This window comes from Leptopilina heterotoma, unplaced genomic scaffold (assembly GCF_015476425.1).
Source record: "Leptopilina heterotoma isolate Lh14 unplaced genomic scaffold, ASM1547642v1 Lhet_4, whole genome shotgun sequence".
NCBI lineage: Eukaryota > Metazoa > Arthropoda > Insecta > Hymenoptera > Figitidae > Leptopilina > Leptopilina heterotoma.
In genome coordinates, this window is record NW_025111063.1 from 793,943 (window position 1) to 808,797 (window position 14,855).

General features: G+C 27.4%; 5 protein-coding genes across 8 annotated transcripts; 1 reads left to right on the forward strand and 4 right to left on the reverse strand.

Moving 5' to 3' along the window:
- Nucleotides 1–1,268: 1,268 nt before the first annotated feature.
- Nucleotides 1,269–2,524, reverse strand: LOC122506216 (ribonuclease P protein subunit p21). 2 transcript variants are annotated; one of them, XM_043618279.1, is made up of 4 exons: nt 2,428–2,524; nt 2,091–2,152; nt 1,910–2,001; nt 1,269–1,687 (listed from the first exon to the last, which is right to left on the reverse strand). In XM_043618279.1, exons 2-4 carry the CDS (start codon nt 2,106–2,108, stop codon nt 1,339–1,341), a joined length of 459 nt encoding a protein of 152 aa, XP_043474214.1. In that variant the 5' UTR covers nt 2,109–2,152; nt 2,428–2,524; the 3' UTR covers nt 1,269–1,338. The 2 variants fall into 2 exon arrangements, with proteins under 2 accessions (XP_043474214.1, XP_043474213.1); XM_043618278.1 differs by having other exon boundaries at nt 2,369–2,515.
- Nucleotides 2,525–2,648: 124 nt separating this feature from the next.
- LOC122506215 lies at nt 2,649–3,800 on the reverse strand. Of its 2 annotated transcripts, none has more exons than XM_043618277.1 (3): nt 3,475–3,800; nt 3,152–3,330; nt 2,649–3,053 (listed from the first exon to the last, which is right to left on the reverse strand). In XM_043618277.1, the coding sequence occupies exons 1-3, from the start codon at nt 3,682–3,684 to the stop codon at nt 2,807–2,809; spliced, it is 636 nt and encodes a 211-aa protein (XP_043474212.1). In that variant the 5' UTR covers nt 3,685–3,800; the 3' UTR covers nt 2,649–2,806. The 2 variants fall into 2 exon arrangements, with proteins under 2 accessions (XP_043474212.1, XP_043474211.1); XM_043618276.1 differs by having other exon boundaries at nt 2,649–3,056.
- A 294-nt stretch (nt 3,801–4,094) lies between these two features.
- LOC122506220 (39S ribosomal protein L52, mitochondrial) lies at nt 4,095–5,005 on the reverse strand. Its single transcript, XM_043618285.1, has 4 exons — nt 4,782–5,005; nt 4,615–4,684; nt 4,392–4,524; nt 4,095–4,303 (listed from the first exon to the last, which is right to left on the reverse strand). Exons 1-4 carry the CDS (start codon nt 4,819–4,821, stop codon nt 4,154–4,156), a joined length of 393 nt encoding a protein of 130 aa, XP_043474220.1. The 5' UTR covers nt 4,822–5,005; the 3' UTR covers nt 4,095–4,153.
- Nucleotides 5,006–5,212: 207 nt separating this feature from the next.
- LOC122506218 (armadillo repeat-containing protein 8-like) lies at nt 5,213–11,717 on the forward strand. Of its 2 annotated transcripts, none has more exons than XM_043618282.1 (8): nt 5,213–5,385; nt 5,521–5,594; nt 5,923–6,382; nt 7,061–7,555; nt 7,848–8,139; nt 8,343–8,866; nt 9,218–9,384; nt 10,880–11,717. In XM_043618282.1, exons 1-8 carry the CDS (start codon nt 5,359–5,361, stop codon nt 10,914–10,916), a joined length of 2,076 nt encoding a protein of 691 aa, XP_043474217.1. In that variant the 5' UTR covers nt 5,213–5,358; the 3' UTR covers nt 10,917–11,717. The 2 variants fall into 2 exon arrangements, with proteins under 2 accessions (XP_043474217.1, XP_043474218.1); XM_043618283.1 differs by having other exon boundaries at nt 5,923–6,373.
- LOC122506219 (islet cell autoantigen 1-like protein) lies at nt 11,253–14,673 on the reverse strand. Its single transcript, XM_043618284.1, has 6 exons — nt 14,541–14,673; nt 13,850–14,118; nt 13,405–13,747; nt 13,045–13,320; nt 12,089–12,695; nt 11,253–12,006 (listed from the first exon to the last, which is right to left on the reverse strand). The coding sequence occupies exons 1-6, from the start codon at nt 14,549–14,551 to the stop codon at nt 11,890–11,892; spliced, it is 1,623 nt and encodes a 540-aa protein (XP_043474219.1). The 5' UTR covers nt 14,552–14,673; the 3' UTR covers nt 11,253–11,889.
- Nucleotides 14,674–14,855: the final 182 nt, after the last annotated feature.

Here is a 14,855-nt window from a genome sequence, read left to right on the forward strand (position 1 = left end):
CTGTATAAATGTTTCTATCCATTTATTAGTAATTAATTGCTATTAATTTTTAATTATACTAAGTTTTTCTTTCTAAGAAAAATTTTACAGAGCAAATTCTTTTCTTCAAGTCACGGATCGATATTAAAACACAAAAAAAAGTCGTTTTAAGTCGTTTGGATTTAGGAAAAAGTAAAAAATATTTTTTGAAAGTATTTTATTCAAGATTTGTATAAAAATTTGACTTTATATTTACTTTTTTCCTGATTTTCAAAAAACTTTCTAACTTTTTCCCTTATTCTGATAATAACTTCATTCTAAGTTTTTTTTTTGACAACTTTTTAATTAACTACTTTCGGGAATTCAATTATCTTCAAAAAATTATCAATATTTTTCAAAATTTCTGAAAAATTCAAAAACTTTAATAATAACAATAAATTTAATATTTAAATACTTTTAGTAATATATTTTTTCACAGGAGTTAAAATTTGTTAATATTTCAAATTCAAATCATTTGAAATTTCATTACCTTTAAAAATTGTTAGAATAATTCTTTCAAAATTCTATTATTTTCTAGAATTTTAAATTAAAATTATTCAAGTGTTAAATAATTTTTCAAATTTTTAAATATAATTAAACTTCGACATCAATTAAAAATTTAAGTGGAAAACTTGTGAAATTTGATCATTTTTATAAATTACTACTGTAACTTCTCCAAAATTCAATTATTTTCTGGAATTTTTTACTAAAATTATTTTTTAAATTATTTATTAATTATTTAAAATAATTTTGAGAAAGTTTTTCTAGAATTCAATATTGTCGAAATAGAAAAATTCAATTTTTTTATAAAATTTTCAACATAACTCTCCATAAATTTTTAAAAGTTTTTAAATTGAAAAAGTCGAGAAATCGCAGTTTTAAATTCCATTAGTGATTGTTTTAAAATATATTTAAATCTATTTTCTATTTTATGCGATTATAGTGTTAAAAACAAAAAAATATGCATAGATTATTTTTACAAAAGTTTATATTGAATATGAATATTCGAAATAAATTACAATATCAATGATTTTATTAATCATTTACAAGTATTATTAATTATAATTATTTATTAGTATTATTAGCAATTAGCAATAATAATTTCTTCATCAAGAACAAATGCTTTTTGTTTTTCTTCTACTGATCTTTAAATGAGTTTAATATATTAAATGTTTATTTCAATCATGCACCGGTTCTTTAAAAGTAATTTATCTTCTAAAGAACCGGTGTAATTGAAATATAAATTATAGAAATTATTTTGAAAATATTTATACAATCAAGATTAATGCAAAACAATAATAATTCAAAAATGTTGAGAATTTACAATTTTTCTAAATTAATTTTTTCATTTGTTTCCTTATTGTTTAATTCTCTATCATCGACTTCTTGTTTTCCTTTCTCTGCAGGCATGGATTCCTTTTGAGTTTTTAAAAATTTTGATGAATCAGTTACCTTTGGACTAAAATCGAGAATACACTTGACTGCTTCTGGTTGATCCCACCACAATTTGTGTCCTTTTTTTGTTGGAATTTTTCTATTTTCTCCACAAGCTAAACAGGTCCACTTTATTGCTTTCGCTGGTTTTGATACTAATCGAACACGTGCTGTTTTGCCAGGAATAAGCGGCGATTGACAATGTTTACAAATTGTTCTTTTTACTGCTGGTTCCCTGAAATAAATAATTAGCAGCTGTACATGAGCAAAATAATAAATAATTACATAAAAATTTATTACTCAAAATAAGAAAAAAACGGATGTAAAAAATTTCAAGCATAATAATTATTGTTTACATAAACAAAATATTGTAAACAATATTTTGCATTTAATTAAAAACGATGTTATTTAAACGATTTTAATTTGCATACTAATTGATAAATTTTTCATTTCTTACATTCGCAATACTGCTTTTTTCGCACAGCCAACCATCAAAGAGCTCAAGTGTGAAGCCAGGGGTAAATTTTTATTTACAATCTTATGACTTGCCTGAGAGAAATAAATATTGTTAATTAGTTTTATTGTATAATAGAAAATAGACTAATAACTTGGAATTGTTGAACAACAGAAATTCTTACCTGGTACAAGTAATTCATTCGTTCGAAAACATCTTTTCCTTGACAATTTTTTGCTTCTTTTTCTGCAATTAATAATAGTTTTGAAAATTCAATCTTTTTGTAAGTACATTTTATTTATTTACATATTTTATTTTTTATACGTTCATTTTTAAATCTTTTATAAACATTTTGTAGGTAATATTTAATCAATCTTTAAGATTTTTAATTAAAACCTAACCTCTTCGACTTAAAGTGTGATTTTTATCAAAAAAACCATATATTGAAATATTCAAACTTACCCATTATCAGAATAATAAATTATTTTCTCTGCATAATGAACTTAAAATTAAATAATTACCTATTTTAAATATAATAAATAACAAATTAATAGGAGAACGCGTGCAGGACGCGACGCACGTTTTCCATTATTTTGAGGTTACGTTTCCGCTACTACCAACATAAGAAAAATTAAATCATGGAATAAATTAAGTTTTAAAATATTTAAAATTAATCGACAATTGTTTAAAACTATACATATATTTTCAAATAGTAAAATTTGTTATTAAATAACATTGAAAATACATAAATAGAAATTAATTTTCTCTGCATATTAGAAATTAATATCTACTATACGATCATAAAATGAAATTACATAGAAAATGAGATTCTTCTGTTATTTACAATATCGCATTTTTGGCCCTAAATTATCGAATATTAAATTACAAATTATAAATTATTTACAACTCTTTAAAATATCGAGATAAAATTGGTTCTCTCGGACTTGGTCTAACTTGTCTGGATAATATTGAACTTGTGAGAAGTTTTTGTGCCAGAGGTGTTTGAATATCTTCGATAAATTCTTTTTTAACTTTCATTTCCGTTGGCGTTGATGCATCAAATGTTTTCAATTTAGATTTCCATGGATTATATGGTGTTGATGATACGTAGGAATTTTCAAAATTCGTTGTAGGTTCACTCTTGGGGCTGCTAAAACGAAATTTTGCAGCATTATTTTAATGAAACAAGAAAATTTTTTGGTAGTAAATAATTAAAAGGAAAAAATAAAAATTTTGATAGTTTACCTTGAATTTTCCTCCTCCTCCTCCTCTTTTAGGGGAACATATCCATTTTCGACAAAAAGTGTCTCGATATCCGAACATTGCTGTATTAAATCATCGCATACACTTTTGGAATCATTTATAAATTTTTGCATTTCTTCCAAATTTTTTTCACTTTCTCTCATATCTTTTTGCATATTTTTCTATTATTAAGAAAATACAGAAAAAAAGTATTATTAGTTATTAAATTTGCACTATGTACTCTAAAATTAAGACATGAACATGAAAATTAATCCAGGTTCAAACATGTAGAAATATAGAAATCGAGATTATAATTATTTACTTACATGTGATTCAGAGACGAATTTAAACAAATTTTCAGTTTCTGTATTTGCCTTTGCAGTCTCTTCTAAATTTTCTTCATTTTTATCATTAACACTATATCTTAGATGCCCGCCAACATGAATATGCGGAGCACTCCAAATTTTACTCATATTATTAATTCCTTCATCTAACATTCGACCTCTCTCCCTCAATTTATAGAAATAATCGGCCATTTAGATTTGTGAAAAATGTACACTTATTATTCTCATTAATAGAATACCCAAAAAACTAATAAAAAAGAATTTTCTATTCTTGTTTTGATCAACTTCTGATACACAACAACTGTCAACTGTCAGGACATTTAAAAAAAACATTTTGAAGTTAGTCACAAGTTGCTGTAGACAACATTTGTCCACCAATCAGAAAACAGAACGGCTAATAACCGCGCATGTGTGTAACTCGATCATTCATTGGTTCGACTATTACCACAATTTTTTCAAATAAACAAAGTATTTTTACTATTAATTTTATTATTAATTAATTAATTAAAAAATTATTTTTATAACAAATAATTTGAATTAAAAAAATCAGATTTTAAAATTTTCCAAAAATAATATTTGAATAAATAAAAAGTAGAGATTAATAAATTTGCAATTTATAAAATTTATTTTCTAAACTAACAATAGAAATTAAAACGACAAACTAGGAATCATTTTTATTTAACAATAATTGTCCCTTTGGTTTCAATTTATTGCGTAAAATTTCGTCCCTCTCTTGTTTCTTTTCTTCTATTAATCTGTAGTATCGCTCAACAGCGTAATCCACTTCTCCAACTAATTTTACAATTTTTTCCTAAAAAATGTTTCGACATTAAAATTTAGATTGAGAAAAGAATTATTAATTATTAATTAATTACAATAATAAATTTCCAAATACTTACAGCGTATTCGCGATTTTTATTTAATCTTTTCGACTGATTGACACCTAAAGGAACTGTCCTTCCATCCTTGAAGGAATAATCGGGTAAATTTGTCAGTGGACCAAATCTATTCGGATTTAATGTTAATCCTCTCCTGAAAATAACAAAAATAAAAAAAAAATTAAATTAAAACGTATATAAATCAAAACTAAGTAAACAAAGTAAGTAAACAAATTTTACTCACTGTTTTCTCCATTTTTGATCAATGCACGGCACAGAAGATGTTTTAAATCCGTTTACAAGAATTTTGGTCTCTAAAGAAGGTATAAAATAGAAAAAATTAAGATAAAAATTCTTATTTTAATAATTTAGTTTCATAAAGTATTTATAATTAGAATTTAAAAAACTAACCTATTCGCATACAATGTGTAATATTTTTCAGTAGTGCCATCGTTTTAAGGTGTTTTATCTTCTTAATTCTTCTCTCTTTATCAGTTATTTTTGGTTATTGTAAAATATAACAATTATCACATATTATGGAAATAATAAATCGTACTAAATATACAAAATTTTAAGAGTATTTTTTGGGGTATTTTGTTGATGTCAATGTGACAAATAGGTTATGTTTACTGTGCTGACAAGATTTTAAAATCAAATTCAATTGTAGGTAAACAAGGTAAACTTTTCAATTAGTTCACTATAAATTGATTAAAAATATATGGAATTTACCAACTATATTTGTTTACATATCGTTTATATTAAAACAAATAATTAATTATTATTTATAAAAAAAATTTTTCGCTCTGGTGGTTGAATTATGTACTTTACTTATCAATTGCACATTTACACTGTCGATAATAGTCGCATGTGTTGTGTTTAGTGCGGAGGTGTCTTTCTGTACTTCTTCTTTATTGCAAAAATCTTTTATGAAAAACCATCGGCTTTTATAAAAGAAGAACATATTTATGTGAAGAACAATAAGAAAACGATGGTATCGATAATGCAGCCATTTATGGTATGTTAAAAACAATTTCTCTTGAATGACAAATTAAAATCAGTTCACTTTTGACACCTTTAGATTTTTAAGAGAAAATTTTGCATTTTTAAATTATGACGTTTTTTTATCAATTGTTTAATCTTATTTTTTTAGGATGTTGAAAGCTCAAGAAGTTATATCGATGAACTTTACTCTGTAGATCCACAAAAATGTCTTGATGCTCTTGTGTAAGTGTTAAAATATCTCTTCTCGCAATGTCTTAAGTTTAACATAACCTCAAAGGAAAAATTTTTGCGCAATCTTTCCAAAGACTTTGATATTATCAATTAAAATTGAAATTCTTCTCTAAATATTCTCTTTAATGTAATTTTCATTATCTTCTCATTCTTCTATTTTTCAATGACAATTTAATTTATAAACTTTTAATAAATTAGAATGTTTATAAGGAAATTTTGAAACATTTTCTTGTTTCTTTAATTTAGTTTCTAAAAATAGTTTTTAAAAAAAATGGTTTCTGTTTAAAAAAAAAATGATAATTGGATTGAAATTAAACAGGTGTTTAAAAAATTCTGTGATTGGAAGTAATAGACAGAAGGGTTCTGTCATTGCTCAAGGAGTTGTTCCTCGACTTTTGCAATTATTGGGAGATATTTCGGGAGCAATAACAGATCGAATTCGTTTGGAGGCTGCTGTTACACTGGGCTCACTTGCAAAAGGGACAGATCAACATGTTGTTGCGCTTATTGATCTTGGAGTTGTTCCTTTAATTTTACAAGTACTGATGACAACGCCACTTGTTGATCCGGTAACTGATGGAAAAACAAGAATCAATGATTTATTAATTGAAGCCTGTTTACGATGTTTACGTACTGTTTTTCAACATTCCTCAGCGCCAGTTCACACTATTTATCAAAATCCATCATTGGTACCACGTTTACTTTCACTTGCCAGTCGTTCGGTTACGTCGCAAATTTGCATCGCGACTATATTAACCACCGCTTGCAAGGTAATTAAAGTTAGTAGCAAAAAAAGAAAAAAATAAATTTTCAGGCTTCGCACTCATCTACTAAAAGCTACTATTTATTAATTTTGTTACAATTTGCTACTATTTGGATACTTTCTTTTAGATTTGGAACACTAAAAGATACTTTTTTCTTGTTCATGAGAATTTTAACTTCTTTTCATTCGCTAATAAGTGAAATAAAAAATTATTCTCATATTATAAAAAATTGTAATAAAATTCTTCCAAAACGTCCAATTCTTTTCATAAATAACAAAATAATTCGTAGGAATTGCATTATTTCACAGGAATTCAATTATTTTCATAAATAATAAAATTATTCACAGAAATTTAATAATTTTGATACAATTCTTAGAGGAAATTTAATTTTTTTATAGTTAATAAAATTCTTCACCAGAATTCAATTACTTTTTGAAAACTTTAATAAAATTCTTCGCAGGAATTTAATTATTTTCAAAAATTTTATTACATAATAAAATTCTTCGTAGAAATTTTAAACATTTTTGATAAAAATTAGAAAAATGTATAAAACGAGTTTTTTTGGTTGTTCACTACTTTTTTCAGTCTTAAGACTACTTTTTGAAAATTAATTATCGAGTGCGAAGCCTGATTTTGTTAAAAAAAAATTGGATTGAAAGAAAATATTTTTTTGATGAATTTTTGGTTTTGCAGACGGCGGAGGAACAGAATGCACTGTCAAAAGGTGGTGCAGTTGAGACATTGGCTGTTCAATTGGATTCATCATTGCCGGAGGTACAATTACCGGCTTTGGCGTGTTTAGCGAATATGTGCTATCAAAATCACACGGTGTCGGCAATGGTCGCGGCCGCTTCGACAAATAATACGCCACAGGGTCGTTTAGTTCCTGCGGTTTTAGGACAATTGATGGGTAGGGAGAAGAGTTCTTTGGTTCAGCTTGAGGCTGCACGATGTGTTGCCTATATGCATAGAGCTGGCGCATTGTCGGCCACTGATCCACGTGTTGTTTATCGAACTTTGCCGTGTCTTGTGAGATTGTGTCATCGCGATCGCCCACCGCGTGAAAGAGTTGCGGCCGCTGAAACACTGGCATATCTCACTGAAGTTGACACCGATTTGCAACGTCTCGCTTCCATTAGTAATCATCTTATTCCAACTTTGGCGGAATTTTTGAGGCCGCATCCGCAGGTTTGTAGATTTTTTTTTTTTTTGATAATATCAAATATTGTCAATCTTATAATTTAATTTAAATTTTTCTTTTATTCATTATTCTTTAAATCAATTCAATAAGTTTTATAAATTTTAATAAAATTGTCCACACAGTTTTTCTAAGGATATCAAATTGAGACAAAAAACGTAGCAAAATGTGGCGTGCTTTTGTTTTGTCTAATTTGATTTTATTTTGTCTAATTTAGTTTTATTTAGTCTAATTTAGTTTTCTGTTATCTGCAATTTGATTTTACCAAATTTTATTCTTCAGGTTCAAGATACGTCCTTGTCTCAAGACATGCGACAAGCGGCGTTCAGGGCTTTTGCGTCATTGGGTGCGAACGATGAAGATATTCGTAAACGTATTATCGAAACACAGAGTCTCATGGAGCATGTTGTCTCCGGACTTCAAGATCCCGGCGGTCCTCGTGTTCGCCTAGCAGCCGTCAGGTGTTTACACTCTCTATCGCGAAGTGTTCAACAATTGCGAACAACGTTTCAGGACCACGCCGTTTGGAAACCCTTGATGCAATTATTACACGGTGCCGATAAAGGACTAGAAGGTATTAGAAAAAAGACTATCAACTGACTGATTGTTATTATTTATTCCTGATTATATTATTTATTTTTCTTCTTATTTTATAAAAGTTTTGAAACATCAAACAACATGTCCTCGATATATATTTTATTTATTATTCGATTTTATTCTTTTTACAGGAAGAGGAGAATTATTTCCTTTATTATTATTCGATTATTTTTGTTTCAGGAAGAGGAGAAGGCGAGGAGGATTTATTGACAGTTGCATCGAGTACGTTGTGCAATCTTCTATTGGAATTTAGTCCAAGTAAGGAACCAATTTTAGAATCGGGTGGAGTTGAACTTCTTTGCTCGTTGACGAAACGTCCAGATCCGGCACTACGTCTTAATGGAATATGGGCATTGATGAATGTCGCATTTCAAGCCGAGCAACGAGTGAAATCGCAAATACTCTCGTGTTTGGGGACTGATCAAATATTTCGTCTACTCGCTGATCCGGAACTTGCGGTACTTATGAAGACTCTTGGACTATTGAGAAATTTACTCTCGACGAAAGCGCACATTGATCGAATAATGGGTGAGCATGCGACACACGTCATGCAAGCTGTGATTTTAGTACTTGAGGATCCTGAACATCCGGCTGATGTCAAGGAACAGGCACTTTGTATTTTGGCCAATGTTGCCGATGGTGATCGTGCTAGAGATCACATTATGGCCAATGAGGATGTACTCAAGAAACTCATGGATTACATGGTTCGTTGGGAAATTTACTCTTTTTTTAAACTTGAATTCTTTCCTTTTTTTCTTCTTTCTCTATTTATTTGTTTGTTTAAAACTTAAAGTCGATGATCCTAAAGTTCTGAACGTTCAAATGAACGAAATTTATTTATTTCTTCTTCAAATTAAATTTTTATTATAATAATTTTGTCCCTCTATCAAAAGAAGTATTTATGAAGTTTCTAAATGTAAAATTTAAATTCGGTAATTATGAAAATATTTGAATAAAAATTATTTCGTTCATTTAAACGTTAATCATGAGAATCGTATAATTGTAATAAACATTAACAAATTTTTGTTTTGTAATTGTCAAATTTTCTTCCGCAGATGCATAGCAATGTGAAATTACAAGTTGCCGCGATATTTTGTGTATGTAATTTAGTTTGGAAGGAGGAACCGGGTGCTGCTCAGAGGCAAGCACGTTTAAGAGAATTAGGACTTTATCGAATTTTGCAACAATTGCGTCATACAAAGGATTCTCAACTTTTTGACAAGTAAGAGAAAATTCACAGTGTTTTTAAAATTTTCGTCCCCACCTTTAAATAATAACAGGCCTTGGATCGACTTTAAGGCGCAAAAAAAGTCGCTTTAGTCAATTAAAAATTTCTAAATTCAAATATTCAAAAATTCGATAATTTTCTAAAATCAAAAAATTTAAATACTTGTTATTTATTTTTCCACAGAAATTTAATTTTAAGAATTTCAACTTTAAACATTCTAAAAGTTAAGTATTTCTAAAATAAAAAACTGCAATCGTTCCAAAATTTAATTATTTAACTTTTAAGTAAAAAAAGAGAAGAAAAGAGAAGAATCTCTGAATAAATTATTTTTAATAATTTTTCTAAAATTTTTCGAGAATTCAATTATTTAACTACAAAAGATCAATTTCTTATAATAATTGTAGCTGCGACGCCTCTTAATTTCTTTTTAAATTTATTAAGGTGAATTATTGAAAATATATAACAAAAAAAAAATCCAAAATAAATAAATTTTCACAAATTATAATAAATTATTAAAATTCGTTTTTAAAAATTATTTTTAAATAATTTTTTAATAATAATTGAAAATTTTCCAAATAATTAACATTTAACATAATTTTTTGGTAGTAATTGAATTTTTTAGTAGAATTTATGGAAAATATTATAAAATAATCAGTTTTTTGAAGAATTTTAGTAAAAAAAATTAATTATTTTAAGAATTAATGTATTGCAAATTATTGAATTATTGAGAAGAATTTTATCAAAAAATGTTTAAATAATTGATATCTAATTTTTTTGAGAAATTTCATTAAAATTCTATTGAAAATAATTGAATTCTCACGAAGAATTTTATTAAAATTTCCAAAAATAATTAGATTCTAGTGAAGAATTTTATTACAATTTCAAAAATAATTTATTGTTTTGAGAATTATTATAAATAATTGAATTTCTGCGAAGAATTTGATTAATTATGAAAATAATTGAATTCTTGGAAACAATTTTATTTAAATTTTCAAAAGTAATTGAATTCTTTTCACAATATTAAAAATAATTGAATTCCTGCAAATAATTTTATTAAAATTTCCAAAAATAATTGAATTCTACTGAAGAATTTTATTACTATTTCCAAAAATAATTTATTGTTTTGAGAATTATTAAAAATAATTGAATTTCTGCTAAGAATTTTATTAATTATGAAAATAATTGAATTCTTGGGAACAATTTTATTTAAATTTTCAAAAGTAATTGAATTCTTTCCACAATTTAAAAAAATAATTGAATTCTTATAAGAATGTTAAACATAATTTAATTCCTATGGGTAAATTTTATTATTCATTAAAAGAATTTAATTCTAGTGAAGAATTTTATTATTTATAAAAATAATTTAATTGTTTAATTCGAAAAAGTCGAACTTTCGGAGGCCTGTAATAATAACAATATTAATGTAATAAAGTAGTAATAATTAAGGAAGAAAAAGTCTATTTGAAATAACGAAAATATTTTCTTTCAGAGTGAAAACTGCCCTAGCACAGTTTTTTGATCCGTGAACAAGAAGCGCTTGCCAAACTGCATTAGGTTTTTTACAATTTAACACTGTGATCCCGTGAATCCGTATTTCCTTAAAAACGAGAGAACCCCCTTTAAAAAGATTCGAAAAATAAGGTAGAAATTTTTTTTTTTTTAATTGCATGAGATGCAACAGCGTAAATCTAAAATATTTCATTTTAGAGACTCGTGCAATATATGATTTAATTTAACGACTTGCTTCTTGCTAAAAAAAAAAGAAAAGTACTTGATTAATTTTTGCGCTTTCTAAATAAAAAAAAAATAATACACTTAACATTTTAAAGAAGATAACAGGCGTTAGAACAAAAAAAACTATGTATTGCACCGACTCTTTTTATTTTTTTGAATTTTATCATTAATTTTACATTCATGACACAAAGCGTTATAGATTTATTGTTCAAAATATGAATTTTGAATTATTCGAGTTGATTTTTTTTTCTTCAAACATTTATACTCATTTGAAATGTACAAAGTAATTTCGTTGATATTTAAAAATGCAAGAATGTGAAATTATAAGAAGAACGGGTTGTAATTCTTTTTTTTGAATCGATTTTACAGCTACGAATCTTTGGTATAAAGTATTTATTAATATTTATCTTTGGTATAAATTCTTTTTTTTTATATAGTTGACGAAATTGATTGAAAGTTTACCTTAATTCTTTTTTTTTGTAAGTACTTCTAGAATTATTATTATTATTATTATTATTATACGAAAATGGAATGTTTCTGGCAATACCAAATAAATATAGGAATGAAATATTTGATTTTTCGAGAAGCACTTAAACTTGGACGTCATATTATTTTCAAAACCTTGTTTGTGGTCATTTAGAAAAAAAGAATGGGAAGATTTTTATTTAATCCATCATTATGTTGTTCAGGCTTTAAACATCATAATTATGAATTATAATTATTTTTTGTTTTCATAATTTTAAAAATTTCTTTTTGAATAATTAATTAAGCTGGAGCGTTATTAATTTTCGAAAGATTCTCCAGTGAATTATTGGCTAGGGGATCTAATTCTGCGAATAAATCCAACCATGGATTGGCTTTCTTTCCAGTTTTATTTGTTTTCTGCAAAACAAAGATGTTTTTAATTTGAGAAAAAAAAGGAAAAATTGGAATAAGAAGATATAAAGTTGTAATTATTACTTACTGGTTCGTTTATCGGTGGTTTTTTCTGTTGTTCAATGGGAATGCAAGCATCGCCTAAACTCTGTTTCAAAATTCCCGGTGGTAAAAATGTATCATCGCCAACGGAGTCCCATTCGTTATGTGTACTTGGTCCAACATTGAGAATATCATTTAATAGTGCGATATTTTCCGAGGTGAGTTGCTCCAGTGGTGATTGTTGTTGATTTGGATTCTGTGATGTTTGTGGCGTTAAACAGGGACTGCTGAGAAAATCGTAACCACTCGATGGCGCATTAAATGAATCCATTGCTAAATCAAGTTCGGCTAAATTCTTCTCCAGTTCCGTTATTGTTTGCTCCTTAATTTGTCTTACTGTCGAAGTCTCTTTTTTACCAGGAACAAGATTCGAGAAAAATTCCTCAAATTCTTTATCAGTTTGTGATTCAAAAGTCTCAGTGTTACCATTTTTCGTTACAGTTAAATTCGATTTGTTTTCGAGAAAGTCTTGTGATATATTTTCAAAATCAAGAAGTTTATCGTCTTTTTTATTGTCGGAGTTGGATTTCTCGTCGGCTTTTACCTCTTGAGCTTCCTCAACACTGTCGTGATATTCGTCGAAGAATAATAATCTGAAATTAAGTAATTGATCATTTTTTTTAAATATCTATATTAAAATTATAATTGATTTAAAAAATAGTACAGGGTTGCCACGCTTTTGCTCATTTGAAAGTTCTTGACTTTTCCAGGTTTTCCAGGCTAAAAAACGATAATTTTCCCAGGTTTTTAAAACTATATAATTTTTAGTAGTCTAAAATTTTAACAGAAATCAAGATTAAGAACAATAACTTTAGAAAACAATAATTTTTCAGGATTACGATCAATATTTCCTGAATTTTCCAAGGTTTATAAAATTCCCTGATATTTCCAGGTTGCGTGGCAGCCCTGTTAGTATAAAAAAATTTGTAAAAAGAAGCATACTTGTCTTTATCGTCAATATCGTCATCGCCACCTGTTTCTCTCGCTAATTTGGACGAAGTTTCCGCAAGTTCACGAACGACCATAAAATCATAACGTTGATAGCCTTTGAAACTGTTCGCTATTGTCGAATAAGCTTGCGTCGATTTTTTGGTAAAATTCAAAAGAGTATTTTGATATAAAACCAATGCGTGACTGAACATATTGCATCGAGCTGCTGCTAGAAGATCCACCTTTTGCAGGCAATCGAGAGTTAAATTGTCAAACGATGCTTTACCACTGAAAGAAAATTTACATATTTTCACATCTTCGAATTTAATTAATAATTATTTAAATAATTAATAAGTTAAAAATTTTCAGTACCGACGAACTCGAGTTTGTACTTTTCGGAATTTTTCCAATTGTTTGGTAGTATCGGGATCTAATTCTTGGGAGATATTTTTCATCCAATTGAGTGCGGCTCTATATTCGGTTCTTGCTTTCTCCAAAGATTGAACATTTTGCAGAGTGTCTTCAATTGCACGCTGTCGAAATGTTTCGACCTCTTGATAAAGTCGAACTAAAGGCGCACGTAGTGCAAGTCTCTGTTGTCCGGAATATGAAAGTGATTTACCAACGGCTGACATCATTTTTCCAGCTCTCGTCTTGTCTTGTTTTCCAGCCTCCTTTAAAAATCGACCCATTGCATTTTCTTCTTGCGCGAGATCTATAAATGAAGGAAAAAAAATAAGTAAAACGAAATTAATTTCTAATCATGATTTTTTTTTGAGAGAATAGAATTTTTAAAGAGAGAAGCTAAATTACTTACTGCACAGTCGTTCCTGGTATTTATCAATAACTCTCTGTAGAAATGCACAAGATTCTTGAATACTGCGAAATAATGCGAGTTTAGCGTCCAATTCAGCGTCAGATGAAACAATACATTCGTCATCTTTTTTTCCCAATTTACGCGAAAGAGCCTGTTTTGTCACCCAATAATGATGTTGCATTTTAGTTATTGCCGAGTCGTCCATATTTGACTTTTGAACCCACCTGTCAAACGAATTTCCCGAAATACCTGGTGCCCCACCTCTGTCACTAAAAAGAAAAATACACACCGATATTTTGTTTATTCTAATTTAATTTACATGTTTAAAACTAAGGTAAGTACTGAATGAATAAAAATTCAAATAAAATTTCTCTATGAATGTTTAGTGTGTAAAAATAACAATAACAAAAAACAAAGCAATAGAAGTGGAATGATAATAGACTATCAAGTGTTGGATAATTGTTGTCACGAAATTAATACATTGAATACAAAGTCGGAAAGCGAAAGTAGATAATATTTAATGTGGTATGAAACAGTATGAAATAAATGTCATTGAAAGAAAGGATGTCATGTCTTATCAGGACTTTGATAAAATTTTCATTAGCATAAAAAGCTCTTTACCTATTTTTAAAAATAGTTGTTTACAATACAATATTTTGAAACATAAATAATAAAACACACGAGTACTTACTACGTATTCATGTTGATTGATTTCTTTTATTGTTTTTCAAACACTTTTTGATTATATCATAAAACACTATTTTGACATTTCATTTTGACAGATCAAACGTGGCAGCCATATTGAATATAGCAGTCGACGCAGATTGCAGACGACACAAAAATTTAGTTTATAAATCATCCGCTAGTAGAAAATTCTTAAATTCTTTTACTTCTTATTTTCTATTATAAATATTCACAAGGATCACAAGTAAAAATATTTTACCATACTTTTTATTTATTATTCTTTTGTTTTTATATTCTTCCAGTTTTTTAAAATTCCTATTTC

Excerpts from the sequence above, each read along its gene's own strand:
- LOC122506216 (XM_043618278.1), bottom strand. Across the intron at positions 2,002-2,090 it reads GAATGAATTACTTGTACCAG|GCAAGTCATAAGATTGTAAA; the intron begins GTAAGAATTTCT and ends TATTTCTCTCAG. Across the intron at positions 1,688-1,909 it reads AAAAAAGCAGTATTGCGAAT|GGAACCAGCAGTAAAAAGAA; the intron begins GTAAGAAATGAA and ends TATTTATTTCAG.
- LOC122506215 (XM_043618276.1), bottom strand. The coding sequence starts at position 3,684 with ATGGCCGATTATTTCTATAAATTGAGGGAGAGAGGTCGAATGTTAGAT. Across the intron at positions 3,331-3,474 it reads AATTCGTCTCTGAATCACAT|AAAAATATGCAAAAAGATAT; the intron begins GTAAGTAAATAA and ends TCTTAATAATAG. Across the intron at positions 3,057-3,151 it reads GAGGAGGAGGAAAATTCAAG|CAGCCCCAAGAGTGAACCTA; the intron begins GTAAACTATCAA and ends ATTTCGTTTTAG.
- LOC122506220 (XM_043618285.1), bottom strand. The coding sequence starts at position 4,821 with ATGGCACTACTGAAAAATATTACACATTGTATGCGAATAG. Across the intron at positions 4,685-4,781 it reads TACACATTGTATGCGAATAG|AGACCAAAATTCTTGTAAAC; the intron begins GTTAGTTTTTTA and ends TACCTTCTTTAG. Across the intron at positions 4,304-4,391 it reads ATAAAAATCGCGAATACGCT|GAAAAAATTGTAAAATTAGT; the intron begins GTAAGTATTTGG and ends AACATTTTTTAG.
- LOC122506218 (XM_043618282.1), top strand. The coding sequence starts at position 5,359 with ATGGTATCGATAATGCAGCCATTTATG. Across the intron at positions 5,595-5,922 it reads AAATGTCTTGATGCTCTTGT|GTGTTTAAAAAATTCTGTGA; the intron begins GTAAGTGTTAAA and ends GAAATTAAACAG. Across the intron at positions 8,140-8,342 it reads TGCCGATAAAGGACTAGAAG|GAAGAGGAGAAGGCGAGGAG; the intron begins GTATTAGAAAAA and ends TTTTTGTTTCAG.
- LOC122506219 (XM_043618284.1), bottom strand. Across the intron at positions 13,748-13,849 it reads ATACCAGGAACGACTGTGCA|ATCTCGCGCAAGAAGAAAAT; the intron begins GTAAGTAATTTA and ends CTTCATTTATAG. Across the intron at positions 13,321-13,404 it reads GTACAAACTCGAGTTCGTCG|TGGTAAAGCATCGTTTGACA; the intron begins GTACTGAAAATT and ends ATTTTCTTTCAG.